This window comes from Chinchilla lanigera, unplaced genomic scaffold, assembly GCF_000276665.1.
Source record: "Chinchilla lanigera isolate Chin_1 unplaced genomic scaffold, ChiLan1.0 scaffold00092, whole genome shotgun sequence".
Lineage (NCBI taxonomy): Eukaryota > Metazoa > Chordata > Mammalia > Rodentia > Chinchillidae > Chinchilla > Chinchilla lanigera.
Window position 1 is genome coordinate 6,799,284 of NW_004955493.1, and position 21,012 is coordinate 6,820,295.

A 21,012-nucleotide genomic window follows, 5' to 3' on the forward strand; every position below is an offset into this window, starting at 1 on the left:
TCGGGCGCGGCCTGGGCACCCGGCCCCAGCCCCCCGCCGCCCTTAACTCCCAGCCCGCCTGCCTGTCTTACCCGGAGTGCGGCCACGGCGGACGGGAACCCGTGCACCACGAGCACCATCTCCCTGCGAGGACGGCGGGCGCAGCGTGTGAGCCCCACGGCGCCCGCCCGCGGCTCCCCGCACCTCCCCAGGCCGAGTCCTCGCTGCCTTCAGGCAGATCCTTGTCCTCGCACTTGCCACCTCAGGCCCCGCCTGGGGTCACAGGGTCCTCGCAGTCCTCAGAGCCGCTCCCTTCCATGTTCTAGCTCAGCCCCAGGCTGACCCTAAGCCCCAACTCGCTGGACCTGAGTCTTGATCCTCAGATCCCCACCAGCAGACGCCCACACAACAGCAGCACAGCGCTCCTCCCCCTTCGTGCCCCACCCACACGACTGGCCCCGCCCACACGACTGGCCCCGCCCATACGACGCCCACACAACAGCAGCACAGCGCTCCTCCCCCTTCGTGCCCCACCCACACGACTGGCCCCGCCCCCAGCCTTTAGCCCCGCCCCCAGCCAGGGTCTGGTACCGCCCCTAACACCTGGATCCGCCTTCTCTCCATAGCGTCCCGCCCTCCTGGTAGACCTCGCCCAGTCGCTGGCTCCGCCCACTGTCGCAGGCCTGGCCCGGATAATAACCCAAACCCAGAGGACCCGCCTCATCCTTACCGCGCCCCGCCCTGGTAGCCCGTCCCGCCCCCTCACTGGCACCGCCCCCTGCCACAAGCCTGGCCCTTCCCCGATAGTCAGGTCCTGCGTCCTGCCTGCAGACTCCCCAGCCACGGAGCGCCTTCCCCGTCTTACCAGGGTCCTCTCCCGCTCGTCCGCCAGGCCCCGCCTTTTTTGCGACCTCCGTTGTGCTGCTGCACCCGACGAGCAGGGTTGACGGTGAACCCCACGTACACGCGCCCCCGATGCCGAGGGTTCAGGCAATAGAGCAGGTAGACGCCGAAGAACCGCCCCGGCCTCGCCGCGCACCCCGCGGGGCCCATCCAGACTTTATAGGTTACGGGCCCAGAGCTGGAATTGATCTCCGTGAACTCGGATCCCAGGAATGACTAAGTTGCTAGGGCAGCAAGATGCTTGTTTCGGGAAAATTGATCGCGGGGGGCAGTCTACAAAACCTCAATAACGCCAAGTTCGTACATTCTCACCCGGAGGGAGGCAGGTCCCAAACCTGGCCGCCAAACCCCTGCCACATGCAGACTATGAGCCCCAACCAATTAGGATACGCTCTCTCAGAGTCCGTCCTCCCGCTGACTCTGATTGGCTAATACTGCTAAACCGGCTTTTGAGAGAACTTGTACTGGAATGAGGGCGGAAGTGCAGCATCTCGGACACCCTCGTAAGGGCGGAAGTAAATGCCCTAGCGGAAGTGGTCTGGTGGAAAGTCTCGTGGCTGTTCTGGAGTTTGTCTTCACTGCGCTGCTGTTCCCTCTGGGCTGGTGTGCTGAAACTCAGTTTGTCCTAAAACGACTCTCAAAAATATGCAGGGCGTGTGGCGCGCAACTATATTCCTAACATTTGGGAGGCTAAGGAAGGATCGCTGCAAGTTTGAGGCCAGCATGGGTTACATAGTGAGTTCCAGGGCAACCTGAACTACATAGCGAAACCCTGTCTCAAAAAGCAAAAACAAAAAGTAGTGTGGTGAAGAACAGATAAAGATTTGGAAGATCTGCCTTGGAGCTGACAGATTTAGGGCTTTATGAAAAAGCAAAGACGGGCTGGGGGCTTGCACAGATAGATGGGGGTTTGCAGAGCTGAAAGAGGAAACCCTGGTCAAGTCGTGTACTTAGTGATCAGTATATCAGGACCGGCTCTGGGAGGTTCGGAGACAGCCATCATCACATAGTGAAACGGTGACTCTCCCTTGAGGTAGGCAGCTGAGTTCCTAACGTGGTGATTCATGGGGTGATCTGAAATGCTCTGTTTTTCTTTGGCTTAGGACAGTGACTGAAGACTCCTAGGCATTGCTCCGAGGAGTCTGGGACTGAGCCTTGTAAATCTGGCAATTGGACGTCCCTGCAAATCCTAAAAGGAGTCCTCTTCTCCTTGTCCTCCTTCTCCCTCCTTCTTCATTCTTTCTTTGTCTTCTTCATCATTGTTGTGGTCATCATCTCTGTCTCCTTTTCCTTTTTTTTTTTTTTTTTTTTTTGAGACAGTCTCAGTTGCTAAGTTTCTGAGGTTGGGCTCAAATCTGTGGTCCTCCTGCCCCAGCTTCCCCAAGTGTTTGGATTACAGGCTTCTGCTACTATCAGGCAGTACAGCAGTTTGCTCTTATGTCGGAGTTCTTAGTCTTAAAGGAAGATAGGATAGGTAAGTTTAGGGCTAATAAAGTTTATATTACAGGGACTCCTTAAATGGTTGACATACCTTTGTATAGAGCTGAGCAGGGATCTGACCCAAAATTTGAAGGTAATGAGGAAGACATACAAATGAAGGCAGAGATGCCAGGTTTCATCCTGCTGTTACCCAATGGGCATCTACAAGCTCAATGTCTAGATCCCTGTTACAAATGAATAAAGGTGTACAGCATTATAGCAGTGAGGCAGGAGATTAGAGTGTGGCAGCTGGCTAGGCAAGTGAGTGTAATCTGTCAATCACGGAGATCCAGGCGGGGATTGCACCTCTGGAACCAATCAGAAAGTGATATCTTCAAATCTTCTAGAGAACTCAAGCAGGTTTTTGATAGGATGGCCTACACCGACCCTCAGCCTGAGGAGTGGGAGATACCAGAGATGGTCACCAGGAGGCTCCTGGCCACTGTGTTCTCTCCTTCACAGTGATCCACTCATACCAGAGCGTATTTCTTTTCCTACCTTTAATAAATGTAAAACCTCACTATATTTTGCACTTGGTTTTCTGTTTTGTTTTGTTTTTTGAGATAAGGTCTCACCGTGTAGTTCAGGCTGGCCTTAAACTCACTGGATAACGCAGGCTGGCCTTGAACGTGCTGCAATCCTCCTGCCTGAGCTTCTTGAGTGCTGGGATTATTGGGGTACACCACCACACCTGGCTTCGTTACCGTTTTAAATCACCACTGGATATTTTTTTACTATGCTAATGAAGTAAGGTAAAAAGAGGTTATCTTAGGGACTATTCTGCACATGTGTTTGTCCATGTCGCTTAGAATTACCCCTTATTAGAAAATTTCCTAATTTCCCCTGGAACAGGACCCTCTGTAGCCCTCAGCTGCCAGCGGAGGGGGAGGCTGCAGCCCGCCATCTTCTCGGCACAGTGGGCATCAAAGCGCTCGCTCTGGGCCGCCGTGAAGGTGCTTTTCCAGTTCCCCACGATGCCTGGGACAGAAGGAAAGAGGCTTGAGTCCAGGCCACACAGGAGGCCCTGGTGGCTCTTCCTCCCTCCGCTCCCCACGCCCCCCTTGGCCAGGCACCCACCTTTCCTCATGAAGGGGGAGACTGCGTGGTCCATGACCTCAGGGAGGAGGGTGGTGTAGTTGGTCATGGGGTTCTTCTTCATCTCCTTGAAGGATGTGCGCTGGACGATGAGCTCTTTGGTCTCCTCAGGCAGGGAGCGCCCCACGAACTCCAGGATCTTCTGAAGCTCCCTTTTGGGGTCCTGGAGAAGGCTTACAGTTCTGGGTATACCATCTTCAGTGGGGTTTGGGCTGTTCATAGGGCCAGCAGAAGAGTGTCCCTGTGTGACTTCACAGTGGGGCTGTCACTCCTCAGCCCAGCTTGTTGACTCTGGGCCTTCACCCTAGGGCAAAGCTAGCAGCTGCTTCCCGTGGTCCTGGCCTATGATCTGCATGACACAATTGAGCTAGTACCTAATGTTTTGCGGGGGGTGCTTCAGCTCTGATGTGTAATCTTTCAATCCCCAGGAAGTCATAGCCTCTATCCCGAGCCTCGATCCCAACCAACAGTGTAGAGCACTGGCCCTTCATCCTGCCTCCTCCCTGCTCACACAGGGAACAATGGGGTTCCGGGGAAACACTGCCTGTCATCTTTGCTTCAAAGACTACACATCAGCACCTCAGCTGGACCGACATGTAGTGCTCAAAGCCAGTGGAAGGGATAAGGAAAAGTCCCAGCCAGCTCTGTACACATCAACACATGGACATAGGGCCAGGCTCAGGCAAAAGGGAGACAACTGCTCCTCCTTCAAGGAGTCACCCAAGTGGTCCTCCACAGGAAGGAGGGTTTGAAATAGGGTTCTGTCAGGGATATACCTCAGCAGCACATTGTCTGTCTGGCAAGCACAAGGTCCTGAGTTTGATCTCAAAAAACCCAGGGTCTTACTATGTAGCTCAGGCTAGCTTTGAACCCACTAGGTAGCCCAGATTGGCCTCAACTCACAGCAATCCTCCTGCCTCAGCCTCCTGAGGGCTGAGATTACAGGTGTGTGCCGCCACACCCAGCTGTCTCCGTGAATCTTGAAATTAATTTTAGTGACTCTTATTTTGATTTACACTATCTAGAAGGGGGATAATTTTGGCCAGGACAGAGTAGGACTAAGCAACTTTTTGCTGGCTTTTCTTAAGTGGTTAACAAAGCTATACCCAAAGTTTTAAGGTAAAGGATACAAAATGAAAGTTAAGCTGTGTTCTGCTTAGGTACTTACTTGGCATTTGTAGGCTCAAGTGAAGAGCCATGAGTTTTAGTAAAATATTGTTACTGATTAGATCCAAAATCTCACGTGTGTGGAAGGTGATTGGATCATTGGAGTATTGTACTCATGGGTGTATTCACCCATGAGTTCAGTAGCTCATGTGGTTTTTATTGTTTGTTTTGTCTTTTTGACACAGGGTCTCACTATGCAGTTCAGGCTGGCCTTGAGCTCACTATGTAGCCCAGGCTGTGCTTGAACTCAAAGTGATCCCCCTGCCTCAGCCTCCTGAGTGCTGGAATTACAGGTGTGCATCCACCATGCCTGGCCAAGATCGTGTGCTTTTAGGAAGTGTCTTAGTCACGTTGTCCCACTGTCACACCATACCTGGAACCCACAATTTAAAGGAGACGTTTATCTTGGCTGTGTTTTTTCATTCAAAATTGACTGACTCCATGCAGGAAGGCATGATGAAAGGGCCAGCGTGGAGGAAACCTGCTCACAGAATGGCAGCAGGGGAGCAGGGAGCAAAGGGAGGAGCCAGGAAAAGAGACAGATCCTTTAGGTCCCACCTCTGGTGACCCACCTCTTCCCTCCAGACTCCACCTCCTAACAGCAAATCAGCTATAACAGCCTCACACTCCAAATACACCAGGCTTTGGGTGCCATATTTGATCTAAACGTTAACAGGCCGTGTTGCCTGGGAGCATGACCAGCTATCGAAAGTCAGGTTAAATAACCCTAAGTTATTGTAGGCTGATTGGGCCCACAATCTCCCAAGTGAGTGGACGGTGAAGGCTTAAATAAGTGAGACAATGGAAATGACTTCAGGGCTCCAGGAGGGACTAACTCTCTTACAGCTTCAGTACTCTCTGAGTTAGCCAAAGACTTCGCTGGGCAGCCCGTATTTATTTGGTTTTCAAACAAAGGAGGAGGATACTCAAGAAAACGCAGGAATCTCGCAGGACTTTGGGAGAATTTTCCCAAGCAGTAAATCATGTCAATCAGGAGAACTGCCTTATCTTTAGGTTGGTATTTATTGTAGGAGTGTGGAGCCTGCAGCTGCAGTCTCCTGGTAGTTAACTGGGGTTGGAGCCAAACGTCCTCAGCTGCCACCTCATCTTGTCAGACAAGGTGCCTAAGCTTCAGACAACTCACAAGTAAACACGGAAAGCCAATTGGTTAAAATTAAATCCTGCTCAGAGCCACTTTGTAGTGGTCCCCAACAACCAGCAATAGTGTATTCTTGTCTTCCCGTCTCTCTCTGCTTCCTGGCTGCCACGGGTGACCCAGTGTCTCCTGCCATGCCTGTCTGCCTTGTCATTTCTGTCTTGGAAGCTCCAACCATTGACTGAACCCTCTGAAAACCCTAAGCTAAAATAACCATCTCCTCTTTTAAGAGTTGTGGCTATTGTGCATTCTGCCCCCATGTAATAGTTAACCATTGTGCCAATTTTCAGTACAAAGCACAGTTTCTGATTGATTTAACACCGTTCTGGGTGTGATTAAATGATGAACTTATCGAAGAGGGAAAACCCACCTTAGATGTGAGTGGTACCAACCAATAGGCTTGTAGCCTGAATGGAATACAAGGGAAAGAAAAAGGAAGTCTTGCTTCTGTGGAGAAGCTCTAGTCTGCCTTCACCTTGGGATGTCCATCTCCAAGCTTCCAGTACAGACTCTTCAGCCTTCTAACATAGATCCTCCACCTTCCCAAAACAAACACCAACAACTCTGCCCTGAGCTCCAGGTCTTTCACCTTGACCGGATTTTTAACTCTCCTGCACACAGATGGCGTTCGCACTCCTCCACAGCTGGCTCTGCGGGCAGCCAAGGATTTACCTTGTGAATCCTACTGAATCTGTTACTCTACTGAATACTAACTGATAGACCCCAAGACAAGAAGTGACTAATATAAAACCACGTTTATGTCATTGATTGTCTCAGAAGAGATTGATGGTTTTTACGAGTAACAATTTAAGGGCTCTGGAATTTCTTTGCCCTTTTTCCCTAGGGTGGTTTCTGATTATGTAATGATTGTCACTCCTGCCCACATTTCCTCTATTCAGGCCTCTCCACAAATACCAAAGTCACCTTTAACTGAGATTTTTATTGTACTCAAGTAAACTGCCATGTCCAGCACAGCTCTCAAGGTTACCAGGGGAAAGGACAGCAAGAGGATGGAAAAATAAAGACAGAAGCAATATACAGAAAGCTGAGGTTAGGTAGAGCCCTCTCTCCAGATGGGAGAAAAGGAACTACTCAGCTACCACAGTGTGTTTATTTATACATTTAGCAAGTTGATGTCAGGTGAAACCCCTTTGCCTAACAACTAGCTCACCTCTCACATCCTGCATTCTCAAGGCTGGAACACCTGTTCACCTGAGGCACTCCATGCCCTTGGGGAACTCCTCAGGGAGTTCCTCAGGTGCTCTGTGCTTGCTCTGCACATGTGAATGATCACTATCGAAGCCTCCTGACATCACCCCCTTTTCTGTTTTTGTAGTTGCAATCAGTGGGTGTTCAGTTGAAGTTGGAGGAGCTGTGTTTGGAGGACTCTGTGGACAATTTTCTTTCTTGTGGTTATACTTTTCTGCTGGATGTTTAAGACTAAGTTAAAGTGAGACCTATATTAATTAATTGCTATTGTAGTGAATTCATAACTGGTGGTAAATTTATAACCTCCAGCTGACCTGAATAAGCATGGTTCTGGGTGTGGGAGGCCCACCTGGGGATTGTTGCCAGCATCATAAGAGGCAGAACTGGATAAGGAGGAGTGAGGCTGTTGGAGCTGGTGGAAGCTGTAAGGAGCTGTTGGTTCTGTTGGAGGAGTTCATCATGCTGGCTTTCCTGATGAACTCGGGTGATATCCTCTGAGGAGCTCAGGACCTCGTTGACATTGAGAATGGCTTTGGTTCACTTTGGGGGAGCTCTGGTCCTCACTCTGAGCATCATTTCCTGGCTCCAGAGAAGATGGTGCACTGCCAGTCTCCTGGAGAAGCTTGCTGTGTTGGCTTCCCTGATGGGAAGTCAGCTATCTTGATCATCGGAGGAGCTCAGGACCTCACTGTTGCTGAAGATGGCTGTGGTACCTTTCAGGGGAGCTCTGGTTCTTCTGAGTGTTGCTTCCTGGCTCCAGTGCAGACCCCTCAGCCTGCTAGCACAGATCCTTCATCCTGCTGGCACAGACTTCCTAGATTCCACCACTGACCCTTGGGCCTTCCCAACACAGATCTGTGAAACAGGCCTGCATGAGATGTTGCTGTGGGCTCTGGGCCTTGAGCTGGATTTGTGGAAGGCACTGTTAAGAGCTCCAGGTCTTCAGCTGTACTCATGCAGGATATTTCTGTGGGATCCAGGCCCTCAGCTGGATTCCTTGGTCTTAGAGTATGGACAGATTTCCTGCACTCTTTTGTATATTGTTCTTTGGGTGACTATTATAAATAATCATGTAAAATGTTTTCTGTATTATATTGTGTTCCCTTGCAGAAGCCCCAAACCATAACAGCTATCTATCAAGGTCAGTTAAATCTCCTCAGGAATTACCTTGAAACCGTGCACAACACCTCTTAATACTTTTGTCAGTGTCAACCATCTGGATGAGTCATGGCCATTGCTTGACCAAGTTGCTTTCTGTGAAAGCTTAGGAGATTTTTCTCTCCTGGTGATTCTCCTTAGGCACACTATACACCACTGATCATTGTCCTCAGGGGTCCCACAATCTCCTTGGTCAGAAGACCAGGGACTCACTGAGTTATGGGATGTTGCCACAGAGGTTCTCTTATATCTTGGGTCTTCACTGACCTCTGAGAGCTAGGGCCAAAATATTAGCTGTCCTCATAGCCTGTCTTTCTAGTTTTTGGTCCCCAAACCTCAGTTGTTGAACATCCAGAAGAGAAGGTTAACAATATTACATTGTATTGGGAAAAGTGAGCTTAATGTTATACAAAATAGAACCATTATTTTCTACCAACCATGCATAGCCTAGTATTTGAATCTCTATAGAATGTTAATAGGTAAAGCCAGGCATGGTGGCATACACCTGTAATCCCAGCACTTGGGAGGCTAAGGCAGGAGGATTGCTGCAAGTCTGAGATCATCCTGGGCTACAAAGTGAACTCAAGGCTAGCTTGAACTACATAGAAGACCCTGTCTCAAAAAGACGAAAAAAAAATATTTTGTGACATACTTTAATTTCTGTTTTGATGTAGCATAATCCTTGTAATCAATCATCTCTATCTAATACATAAGAAACTTTTACCTAATTTGTTGTCCTTTAATGCGATGTATATCACATAAGTTTTTGTTAAGGCAGATGTCTGAATTTGAAAGAAAAGTCTACCATTATAAACAATCCTTGTTCCACACTTGGGTAGATCCACACATCTACAGGCATGAATTTCTTTTTTTTTTTTTTTTTTGGTTTTTCTCCGGCACTAGGAACCGAACTCACGACCTTGCGCTTGCCAGGCAGGCGCTTTGCCACTGAGCTAAATCCCCAGCCCCTACAGGCATGAATTTCAATACACTACAAAAACAATAACAATCATCATAGCCATATGAAAACCTTTGTGTGAGAGCATATTTAAATCAAAAACCTTATTGTCTAGAAAACAATCTTTTGACAAATGAGCAATGTAAACATATCACAATAACATATTTTGATAACATTTATTGGGGTGTCTCCCGTAAGGCTATGGAGATCACTGGGCTTCCTATTAATGAACAAAGGCTGGGATAATTTTTCCCAGGCAGCTGCTCCTCTGTTGACCAAAGGAAACCTTGACCAATAATTCTCCAAGCCTGAAAGGTCCTCTTAGCTACATTAACAAATTTCTGATGACCTCTGAGAAAGCCAGTTTTGATACCAAATTGACCAGCTGGCAACCCAGGTGGAAGCATGCTTTTAAATCTATAATCCACATTAAATTTCGAACAAATGATCCAAAAATGCAAAAGAAAAAGAAGAACATAGAAAAAAATTGTTGAGCTCAAATAGAAAACAGCTGTTTACAGCATGGACAAACACACATACACAGACAATCCACCTACAACACCAGAGTGCACTCAGATATATTTTTAGCCAAATTAAAGTATAATAACCTTTCACAGTTTTAGAAGTTTGTAATTATAAATAGACTAGCTAGACTTTTTGTAGGTCAGTTAGCAGAGTTCTCTTACAAGCCTCTCACATCCTGTGTGCTCGAGGCTGGAACACCTGTTTGCCTGGGGTCCTTCCTGCCCTCACAGTGTTCCTCAGGTGCTCCATGTTCAGCTCTGCTGTAAATGATCAGTGTAAATCATGTGTAAATGATCAGTAGGTCAGCTGCTCCCAACAGTAAACACTTCCCAGAACCCAGGTGCCAGGAGGACAAAAAAGGAGCAATGGCCAATTGGAGATGTTTAAGATCAGGTCTCCAGCAGCACTGTCCAGCATCCCTGTGGAGACAAGAGAGTTGATCAAAGACAGCTATCTTAGATACTTTTCTCACTGCTGAGACAAAATACCTGACACCCAAAGGTAAACGAAGAAAGGTTTCTTTAGGCTCACAGTTTGTAGAAGTTGCAGTCCATAATGCCGGGCATGGTGGTACACGCCTGTAGTCCCAGCACTTGGGAGGCTGAGGCAGGAGCATCGTTGCAAGTTCGAGACCAGCCTGGGCTACAAAGTGAGCTCAAGTCCACCCTGAAATGCATAGCAACACCCTATCTCAAAAAGGCAAAAAAAAAAAAAAAAAAAAGTTGCAGTCCATAATCAGCTGGCTCCAGGGCAGGGTGGCACAGCCATCACAGAGGAGAAATAGCCCATGGCAAGCAGCAAGCAACAACTGACAAGCAGGGGCCTCTTTCTGTCCTTTATATCTTAACCAGCTACATGTCCTTAGGTGGGTAGCACTCACACCCAGGGTGGGGCAAATCAATCAGTAGATAATTTAGTAACCACACACCCTTGGTCCCAGCATCACATACTCTAGATCCAGCCGCCCTTGAAAAGCCCCACCTATGAGACTTTGGGGAGACACCTAGACACAAGCCAGCCTAGAGATGGAGTGACAAGGGAAGTGGGACTAGGGCATTCTCACCTCTTCTAAATCCAAGTTCTCATCTTCCTCCTGAGGACCCACACAGCACAGTCAAACAGGTCTCCCCGCATCCAAGAGTTTTTACAGTGAATAAGGGTGCAGTTGGATGAGATGACACAGAGTCAGGCATCACAAGCTGCTTCCAGCCTGGGCTCCGGGTGCCAAGATGAGGACTCGGCTGGCCTGGCCTGGCTTGGCCCAGAATTTGGGAGAGACACACTGACCCTCTAGGGGCACAAGCTGCCCTGGCTCCGCCTGGAGGAACGCCTCTGCCGGGCAGATCACATGGGCCTACAGGGGACAGCCGGGATGGGGACAGTGCAGAGGGCCCGCTACATCCTGTCAAAGGTGGCAGGCAGAGAAGGGGTGCAGGGAGTCACTCACATTTACAGGAGCACAAGAACTCCCTCCAGGACTTAGGGTGAAGGGTGGGGAGACTGATGCAAATTTAAGCTGTGTTAGGCAGAGTTCAGAGGAGAAGGGTGGGGACATGCACAGGAAAGACTCAATCTCAGATGGAGAACCAGGAAAGACCTTGCAAGAAGGCAGTGTCGTTCTCTCCCAGGATCTACTCAGGAGCCTTCCGGTTTGTCACCACCCTCCCTGCCCCCAGCGAGTGGGGTTGACAGTCGACACCACGTACACGAGGCTCCAATGCTGAGGTTCTGGCAATATTATTATTATTTTTTGTTTTGCTTTGTTTTTTTCCGGTACCAGGAATTGAACTCACGACCTTGCGCTTGCCAGGCAGGCGCTGTGCCCCTGAGCTGAATCCTCAGCCCCTGGCAATATTACTGTAGACAGCTAAGTTAGATAGAAATGACGAGGCTGTCAGGGAGGGATCTGGCCCTTGAGGGAATGTGCGGAAGAGCGGATGCACCAAGACTGGAGCAGCAGGCAAATCTGAGGAGAGCCAGGCCTCAGGATGGAGAGGCGACAGCCAGGCGTGCAAGCCTCGCTGGAGATAAACAGCATCTTGAAATTATACTAGAATTAGCACCACCTGGTCCAGTGAGCCCACCTAGGCTTCAGACAGTGAGTGACTGAAATGTCTAGGTCCATGCTCCAATCCCTTTCCAGGAAGGCCTAACGATGCTCACTATGTACCCTTGCTATGCGCCTCGTTTCCCTGTTAGATCAGTATTAGCTAAATGTAAACCGTGCACAGTGGTGCACACCTGTAATCCCCGCACTCGGGAGGCTGAGGCAGGAGGATGGTTGCAAGTTCGAGACCAGCCTGGACTACAAAGCGAGCTCAAGACCAGCCTGAATTGCATAGCGAGACCCTGTCTCAAAAATACACACACAAAAACTAAAAATAAATTAACTAAGTTTATAATCCTATAGACTGTTGTTTAACCCACGTTGTATTCGTGCTGTGAGTTTCCTATATATAGTATCCTTGGACAAATCGCCTCAGCACTCAACGGCCACCCACTTGGGACCCCCTGGGAATCCAGGAGCGCTTTTTTTTTTTTTTTTTTTTGAGACAAGGTCTCGCTATGTAGTTCAGGCTGGCCTTGAGCCCACTTTGTAGCCCAGGCTGGTCTCTAACTTGCAATGACCCTCATGCCTCAGCCTCCCAAGTGCTAGGATACATGAGTGCGCCACCACGTCCGGCCAGGAGCTATTGTTTCGTTTGGTTTTAATTAAGTTCATCGGTACATTTTATGTATATATAATGATCACAGTCATCATAGGGAATTTGTTCCTGTATATGTTATAACCTGATTCTTCCCCACCCCCATTCCTCTACTCTTGCTTCCCGACTTCATTCCTTAATGTTTCGAGACCATGAGCTGGGTATAGAGGGCAACAGCAGAGCAGGTAGACGCTGAAGAAGCCAGTCGGCCTCACCATGCCCTCCGAGGGGCCCATCCCGACTTTACTGGTTCTGGCCCGGAGCTGGAGGTTGATTTCTGTGACAGACGGCGGGGATGACTGGATTGGTAGGGCAGCAAAACGCTCCTTTAGGGAAAAGCGCTCGTAGGCGATCGCCAGGCAGCTTGAAGGCTTCAGAAACGCAGGTTTCGGGCACCCTCTCCTGGACGAACGCAGTGGCAAACCCAGACACAGAACCCAGCCGGACCTCCAACCAATCAGCGTCCGCTCCGCAGAGTCCTCCCTCCCTCCAACTCTGATTAGCTAACACTGCGTAACACAGAAACCCTTGACTTCGGGAAAACCTTACTCGTGTGAGGGCGGAAGTGCGTGGCAGAGGCCTCAGAAAGGGCGGAAGGAGGTACTCTAGCGGAAGTGGCTCGGGTAAGGAAGGAAAGTAGCGTGCCGGCCCCGAGGTGGGTTCTGTCCCGCCGTGCTGCTGCACATTGGGTTACTGCCATGGAACTCAGCGCATGTTCCCTGCGGGATAAGCTGCGGCGGGACCTGGAGGCGGACCACGTGGTGAGTTGAGCCCTCGGAGTTCACCCGACCAGGGAAAAGGGGTCCTGTGAGCGGGCTCGGCATGGTCTCCATTCTTCTGCCCCGTAGGAGGTGGAGGACACGACTCTGAACCGTTGTGCGACGAGCTTCCGAGTCCTCGTGGTGTCGACTAAATTCGAGGGGAAGTCACTGCTGCAGAGACATCGGTGAGCCCCCGAAGCATCCATGATCACGCCCCGGCCACTCCCCTGCCTCCTGCACCCCAGCCCCCTCACCCCGGCCAGGGGGCCCAGGGCCCCAGTCTCCTAACCGTCTCCGCGCGCTCCCACCTCTTGGAGACGGACTGTCGCCTGGGAGACCCCTGCAGTGTCCTGGGTCACTCTGCGTCGCAGGCTTCGGTGTGCCATTTCCGAACCCCGTCTCTTGCCTCAGGCTGGTGAACGAGTGCCTGGCAGAAGAGCTCCCGCACATCCACGCCTTTGAGCAGAAAACCCTGACCCCAGAACAGTGGACCCGTGAGCGTCAGAAATGAGGGATGGAGGCCTGCACAGCCATTAAATTAAGTATTAGGGCCAGCCTTTGTGTCTGTGTTGTGTGTGGAGGGCGTCGCCCTGAGGTTGACTGTAGGGCTTGGTGTCTCCCTGTTTAGTCTCTGCCTTTTGGTTTACCTTGAACAGGTTTCTTCCTCTCGCCCCCGGTCTGGGCCACGTGTCCACGCTTGTACAATGAAAGTTCTGTCCTGAAGTCCTTCCCGGGGCTTGCCTATTAAACCTCTCTGTAGACCCTTGAGGGTCTGTACTTTCATTACCCAGCCAGTCCCCAGAGAGCCGGGGCTTCCTGCTCTCTGCCAGCCTTCAAGATGCAGAGGTGAAGCAAGGTGAGGTAGTGCGCACCTGCAATCCCAGCACTCCAGAGGCTGAGGTGGGGGGATTGGGAGTTCAAGACCACCTTGGGCTGCATAGAGGTGCAAGTCTGAGACCACCCTGGACCACACAGGATGACGTTGTCTAAAAAAAAAAATCCATTGGTGAGGATCAGAGCTGAAATAATAAAGCTGACCTGAGCCACCTACTTGGGTCAGTGATAAATCTGTAGCAGCCTTTGTTTATTTTTGTTTGTTTTGTCTTTTTGAGACAGGGTCTCGCTATGCAGTTCAGGCTGTCCTTGAGCTGTCCTTGTAGCGCAGGCTGGTCTCAAACTTGCAGTGATACTCCTGCCTCAGCCTCCTGAGTGCTGAGATTATAGGCGTGTGCCACCACGCCCGGTGTCTGTAGGAGTCTTAACTGTGAGTTGTTAGATGGTAGGGCCTTGTACTGAGCACTGTGAGACTGAGGAGGGACACCAAGTGACCAGGTGGAGGCCAGAACCCTTTGAGAATAAGAAATGAGACATTTTCAGCCATCTAGCTCCGAGTTCCTCTGTGTTTTTAAGGGGAGTTTTTCAGCCCCTGAATGACCCACAGCCCACGGCTCTATCTCTGGTTCCAGTCAGGGAGAGAATGAGCTGGTCAAGCTGGGAGTCTTGGTGGGCACTGGTTAACCTGTCTGGCCCCAGAGGTCACCCCTGAACTCCTCTAGCTCCTTTGAACCAGAAGAAGTGGTAACCGAGTCTACTCAGGAGGACGCAGAAAGGGTCAGTCAGCCCTGTACTGCAGGAGAGACAGAAGGTGCATCCCCCCCTTTAAGAAGCCAGTCCACACCGCTGACGGGGCCCAGTACTCGTTCCCCAAGCTGTGATCGGACCCTTCCCCCAGCTGATAGATGATCGCTTGGAGAGAAGTGACTTGTCCATGGCCATATGGCTTGTGTGGAAAGTGGGGCCAAAGTGGGCAGGCAGGGACGTTTTCACACCTGCCCTGTGCATTCTTTGGCAGACCAAAGAGGAGCAGGTGGGAATGGGACCTTTGGTGGCACCTGCGTGGTAAGAACTAGCCCTGCATGGCCAACGCACCCGTCCCAGCCATTCCGTGTTGTGCCAGCCCAGGGTGTTACCCAGTAAGTTGGGCATCAAAACTTAGCCCCACGCCCCATCTCCATAGGGCCTGACACATGTGGTCTAGCCAGGTCCCCCTTGCATGGGGGCCAGGCCCAGGGGGCACCCGGAGGAAGGCCCCCAAGAGGCAGCAGACTGTTAGGGGGACACTGGACAGGGTGGAGGGGATGCAGTCATGACTCAGTGTCTGTCCTCTAGCCAACCAGCGTTCTGCTCTGTGCCCGTTTCTTGCCCTGCAAACCGGGCTTAGGCTGTTCCATTGGTTCTGAGCTTTTTCCCTGATGGAGTTTTTCTCCTGCGGGCCTGCGGTTTGCAAGGTGGCCAGTGCCTGCTGGTTCATTTGCCCACGAGCAGCAGAGCCAGGACAGCTGCGTTCAGCCTGCTGTTTTGGGTGAGTGGGAAGAGCAGGTTTGGGGTAAATATGAAAATTTTTGAGGCCCAATTAGGGCCTCATTACAATTTTTTTCTTTTTTTGGTAGTGGGAATTGAACTCAGGACCTTGCACTTACCAGGCAGGCGCTTGTGCCACTGAGCTATATCCCCAGCCCCCAGCGAGGGCCTTAAATAGCTCAGAGCTGCTAGTCCTGATGAGCGGCTGGCAAGTGGAGAGCGGGCTTATTGCCCACTCTAGCCTGGGTGGGTCCCGCCCCGATTCCCGTTCCTGCGATCTAGGACATTTGGAGCTGACCATTGATCCTGACGGGGTTTAGTCTCATCAGCGCTAAGGAAGGGACAGTCAAAGACAGGTGGGTTCAGCAGACCCCATATCCAGGTGAAGAGTCATCAGGGTCTCAGAGATACCAGAAAATAAAGCCATTTTATTGTTTTTTTTTCTTCTCATCTGCCGTGCCCGCCTGCCTTGGGTGGGCATGAGTGGCTGGCCCCAGCTGCAGGCCTGCGTTATCTACTTGGCCTGGACTGCCTCCTCCAGCCTGTCCAGGCGCTTCTGTAGCTCCTGCACCGTGGCTTGCAGCTTCCTCATCTCCTCCTCCATCCGGGACATGGCATCCTGGGGAACCCAGCACTGCATTAGGCTCAGTCCCTCCTGAGGGCCCAAGAGTCCTGGAGCTGGGACCCTTCTCTCTTGCTTGCTTCCTTGCTTGCTTTTTTTTTGGCTTTTTGAGACAGAGTCTCTCTATGTAGTTCAGCCTGGCCTTGAACTCACTATGTAGCTCAGGCTGGCCTTGAACTTGTGAAAAATCCTCTTGCCTCAGCCTCCAGAGGGCTGAGATTATAGGCATGCACCACCACGCCCGACTGGGGCTTGGACCCTTCTGTCCCTCAGCTGCTGCTCAGAGAGCTGCAGGCCTGTAAGTCTGAAACCTGTTTTCTGAGGAGTCAGGGTCACGCACTGCTGACACTGTGAGTTTGGGTTGCCCCAAATGTCAGCCTCCTTCCAGGGGGGCACTGAGTGCATCCGAACCCGCTCTGCCCTTCACCACTGTCCCATCCTAGTTCCCCAGGTCCCCACCCGTCTCACCGCACTAGGGGTGCCACTAGCTTCTGGTGCTGCCTTTCTGCGTGAGCTGTCCAGGCCCCGGTTGACCCGCAGCTCCCGGCTCTTTGGGGGTACATAGCCGTCCTTGAGGGAGATGAGGTGGGGCCCGGCATCCCGACCACCCAGCCACTCCTCAGCTGTGAGGGCAGGGTCCGGCCCTGCAGTGGGCGGGTACAGGTCCTCCTGGAACAGGTCCGACTGTGGACGAGGCCGAGGTTAGTTAGCTGCGTGGTGATGCCCCACACCACCCTGCGCGCCCCCAGAGTTGCTGCCTGGCCAGCCCAGGCAGGGGCCCGGGCCATCACCTTTCTAGGCACTGTCATGGCGATGGGCTCGCACTTCCGCTCGTGTAGCTTGTAGAATCTGTGGGAACAGGAAGGTGAGCGGCGCCCGCAATGGGTAGGGCAGGGACTGAGTGTCAGCCTGGGGCTCAGGGCCGCCCCAGAAGCACGCTGGGGCCGTCTCGGGGTCAGTCACCTGGCGATCTCACACTTGTTCACCTCCAGGCCGCGTTTGGGCATGTAGCCCATGCCACGCTGGGACTCCTTGGAGCTGAACATGGAGAGGTAGTGCAGGAACGGGGCCTCGGAGGTGATCTCAAAGTAGCGGATAGAGCTGTCACCCTGCAGGTGGTTCATGCAAAGGGATCAGCACAGCAGGGGCCTCTAGCGCTGGTCCTCTGCCAGCCCCTCCTGCCCGCCTCCCTGCCCCCAGCACCCCTTGACTCACCCACCTTGCCACAGAGGTACACAATATTGGTGTCTGGGTCAAAGAAGGGCAGCAGAACTCCGCTGCTTGTGTCCAGCTCCTGTAGAGACAGTGGCTCCTCCAGGTGCTTCTGTGGAGACAGGCAGGAGGCAGCGGTGGGCTGGGCCATGTCAGGTCTAGAGCTGTGACTGGGTGAGGGCCCTCCCACATCGACCAGGGGAAATTCTCATCTCACAGATGGGTAAACTGAGGCTCAGGGCCATGCAGCCAGGCAAGAGGCAGAACAGGGACTCAACCTCCAGCCTGATTCTTTGCCCTGGGCCCTCTGCTTTCTGGCTCAGCACTCACTGTGTCCCACAGCGCCACCTGCCGCTCACTCATGCGGCTGAAGCCTGTGGTCAGGATCTTCCCTTCTGAGACAAACACAGCGTGCACCGGCCGGGTCCCCTCGTGGGGACGGTCCTTCTCCTGCAAGAAGAGAGTGTGGTGTTAGGCAGGCCACCCGCACCCATCCTGAGGGACCAGACCGCAGCTGGGGCAAGGAGAGGACAGCATGCCAGGGTCTGGTAGATGTTGGGTAGGAGCAACAGTGGTGCAGGGGTCAGGGTTCATGGCAACTCACAGCCACAATGGTGCCTTTTCGGGGCTCAAGGATGCGCACACGCTTGTCACGGCAAGAAGTACAGATGAGGCCACCGTCACGGCTCCAGTCCACACTGTAGATGGTGTCTGGGTGCACGTCTGGGCCCAGTGTCAGCACGGCTGCCCCGGTACCCACGTCCCACACCAGGATCACGTTATCACACCCTGCACAACCACCAGCGTCAGGGGCGAGCCAGAGCCCTGAGCCTCCTGTGCTCACTCAGGCCAGCCACCGGCGCCCCCTTCCCCTCTTACAGCACCTGCACTGAGCAGCACGTTCTGGGCTGTGGGGTGCCAGGCCACGATGCCAACACGCTTAGTGTGGCCCTCCAGGGTGACAACGGGCTCCCTCAGAGGCACCACCAGACCCCCGTCGGGGATCTCCCATACCTGCAGGGAACAGTGAGTGAGTCCTCAGGGCCTCAGATCCACCCTGGGGACCCCCAGCCCCTGAGTCCCCCCAGCGCTCACCATGACTGTGCAGTCCTCAGAGCCGCTGGCAATGACGTTGTCATTGTGAGGGCACCAGGCGATGTCCAGCACAGGGGCTGTATGGCCACAGACCATTGGCACATTCTTGTCCACTCGTCCAGTCTAGAGGGCACAGCAGAGCCTTTGACAGAGGGCCTTTGACCCTCCAAACCCAGTCCTGCCGCCCACACGCTTGAGGGAGGGACACAGGAAGGCTCCGGGGCCCCAGGGAGGCGGGCCGGGGCCTCTGGTGGGAAGGGGTTGTTCTCTGGCCCAGGCCCAGGGGGCCTGACCGTGAGTAGCATAGAGTGGGGTGTGCCGTGGTATGGGAGACCCTGCCTGTCTCTGCCTCAGTGTCCCATGTGCTGTGAGGGCCAGCACCCTACCACCACCCTAGTGCCCCAGAGTGAGGCCTCCAGGGGGCCTCACAGGGCCACAGAGGGCCACGGTTCCCAGGGAAGAAGTATGAGCAAGGGGTGCGTGTGTGCAGGGACGTGGCGGGGAGGTCTGTCATAACACCCCAGACAGGAGCAGAGGTTTGGAAATGGCCTCTTCCAGGGCCGCTGCTTACGCAGGGCTTCCTGTGTGCGAGTGTGCGGGGCAAGGGCCCGGCTCCCACCCCAACAACCACTTCCTCTTCTCTCTGCTTCCATCGGCCCTTTTAAGGTAACAACTTCGGGCCTGTCTCCCCTTCCTGTCTCAACCCCCAAAGGGCACAGGAGTGTCGGGGGCAGCTGCTCAGAGGGAGGGGGAGGCCTGCTGCATCATCCCCACCTGCGAGCCGGGGGCCCACCGAGAGCTGGGTCCATGGGAGCTCCGCCTAGTTCCTCAGACAGGCCCAGACCTGGACTCCGTGGCCCTGCGAATTTGCTGGGCCCACCCAGATCCCTTCCCGGGGGAGGAAGCGCCGGGCTGAGACTGGGAGCCCTTGTCCTGTCTGCGGGTTTCTGCGCGTCCCTCACGTTGCCCTCTCTGAGCTCCAGTTCCCATGTAAGCTCTGCACACAGGAGCGGGAGGGCACAGAAGGCAAGCTGGCCCGGCCCAGTTTTACGGTAACTACTGAGGCACGAGGAGGCTTGGTGACAGTCACCTACTTGGGACGCCACAGAGCTACGGGATGGCAGAGGCCTCCTCGGGAGGACAGGCGGCTGTCCTAGGGCTCCAGGGGCTCACCTTGCTCAGGGGCAGCACCAGGAAGGCCCCTCCCCCACTGGCTTCACAGATCAGGGCCACGAACTTGGGGTTGACTGCACAGAAGCCGCTGTCCCAGGTGGTCTGTGAGACACGCACGTCCTCGTAGCACTGATCCGCCTTGGCTGGCTGTCCAAACACATGGCGGAACTTGCTGGAGCGGACCACCTGCCGGCTCATCCTGGGGGCACACAGTTGGTGTTTCGGCCTTCAGCTCGCGTCTGACCTTAGAGGCCTCCTACTGCCAGCACCCGAGTCTGGTGTTGAGGGCCCAGCGTCATGTCTGGGGTGCCCGTCCCGTACCCTCCCCCGTGCTCATTCTTCCCAGACCCCCCTCATTTCTGTGTCACCTACCTCAGGCCACTCTGAGCCATTTGCTCACTCCTGCACCCTGGGCCCCCAGAACTGAACCTGGGTACAGCACCTAGGATGTGCTTGTTGACTTACTGGCTGTTAGAGGCAAGCCTTTCCTTTCAGTGCTTCACACACAGGGCCGGCCGTGGGCAGAGGCCCGAGGGTGGATCCTCACCTACTGACACTGTCCAGAGCCCGCATCCCTCACCCACGCAGGGAGACTCCTACGGCCAGGGCAGGGCTGGCTCTCCCCGCTCTTTGTCCCCGGCCTGGTGGCGAGTGAGCCTGCCAGGCAGGGAATGAGGTGGCAGGATGGCTTCCCCAGTAGGTCTCTGGGCACCAGAAGCAGCGATGGCTCAGGTCCCAGTATTTCCTCCCCACCCCTCTGCCTCTCGCCTCTGCTCAGAAAAAGCAGGTGCCCTTCATAGCGCCATCTCCACCCCCACTGTAACTGCACACAGGAAGGCAGAAGCCCACGCGACTTCCCAGGTCCAGCTGGGAGCCTTTCCCCCCCCAGCGCTGAGCAGGGCGCACGCAGAGCCGAGGGGTCGCCTGTGCTCCCAGCGCGCATCTGGGTGCCCAGCTGCACGCCTTCCTGCCCAGGAAGGGGCCCGGGCCGCCACGTGAGGGCACCTTCTCTGCCCAAAGCCCCCCCGCCGCCCGGCCTCACCCAGCGCTCAGCACCCAGGCCTAGCCCCTTCCTGGGTGCTCCAGCCCTCCCGGGCCGCCCCGGACCCCCGGGGGCTCCCAGCCCAGAAGCAGGTGACGAGCCCCGGTGAAAAGCCCTGGGCTCCAAGAAAGCCGTCAGTCCCAGGTGGGCAGGGAAAGGGACCGCTGAGCCAAGGGTGGGGGCACAGGAAGCCGCCGCCCCACCCGCCGCCTCCCCCACCCAGGTACCAGCCCGGAAACCGCGGAAAGGGGAACTTGGTCTTTTCTTGTTTTGCTCGCAGCCCCTTCCTGTGTCCAAGCTTAGGGCAGCCGCTCCGCTGTCCCCACCCGGGCCCGGCCGCCCCCGGCCACTCGGGGGAACCTGCGCCCGCGCGTGCCCCCCTCCATCTTGGGCGCCGCGGTCCTCGCCCGCA

General features: G+C 53.8%; 4 protein-coding genes across 4 annotated transcripts in view; 1 reads left to right on the top strand and 3 right to left on the bottom strand.

The window, feature by feature from the left end:
- The window catches only part of Slx1a (SLX1 homolog A, structure-specific endonuclease subunit), a gene marked incomplete in the record, with an annotated part of 2,643 nt that extends 1,371 nt beyond the window's left edge, over nucleotides 1-1,272 (bottom strand). The window contains 1 exon segment of the mRNA XM_013504818.1: nucleotides 845-1,272. Coding sequence (XP_013360272.1) covers nucleotides 845-1,032 — 188 coding nt within the window.
- Nucleotides 1,273-3,069: 1,797 nt separating this feature from the next.
- Nucleotides 3,070-3,676, bottom strand: LOC102017582 (sulfotransferase 1A1-like). The gene is made up of 2 exons (XM_005405345.1): nucleotides 3,439-3,676; nucleotides 3,070-3,339 (listed from the first exon to the last, which is right to left on the bottom strand). Exons 1-2 carry the CDS (start codon nucleotides 3,674-3,676, stop codon nucleotides 3,173-3,175), a joined length of 405 nt encoding a protein of 134 aa, XP_005405402.1. The 3' UTR covers nucleotides 3,070-3,172.
- Nucleotides 3,677-12,924: 9,248 nt separating this feature from the next.
- Bola2b (bolA family member 2B) lies at nucleotides 12,925-13,649 on the top strand. The gene is made up of 3 exons (XM_005405183.2): nucleotides 12,925-13,095; nucleotides 13,183-13,280; nucleotides 13,507-13,649. The coding sequence occupies exons 1-3, from the start codon at nucleotides 13,033-13,035 to the stop codon at nucleotides 13,604-13,606; spliced, it is 261 nt and encodes an 86-aa protein (XP_005405240.1). The 5' UTR covers nucleotides 12,925-13,032; the 3' UTR covers nucleotides 13,607-13,649.
- A 2,215-nt stretch (nucleotides 13,650-15,864) lies between these two features.
- Nucleotides 15,865-21,012, bottom strand: Coro1a (coronin, actin binding protein, 1A; the record flags this gene model as incomplete). Its single annotated transcript, XM_005405184.2, is given in 11 exon segments — nucleotides 15,865-16,075; nucleotides 16,547-16,762; nucleotides 16,870-16,927; nucleotides 17,042-17,187; nucleotides 17,298-17,402; nucleotides 17,621-17,740; nucleotides 17,895-18,079; nucleotides 18,175-18,304; nucleotides 18,386-18,508; nucleotides 19,559-19,757; nucleotides 19,931-21,012. Coding segments are annotated over 11 exon segments (1,407 nt in total). The 3' UTR covers nucleotides 15,865-15,970.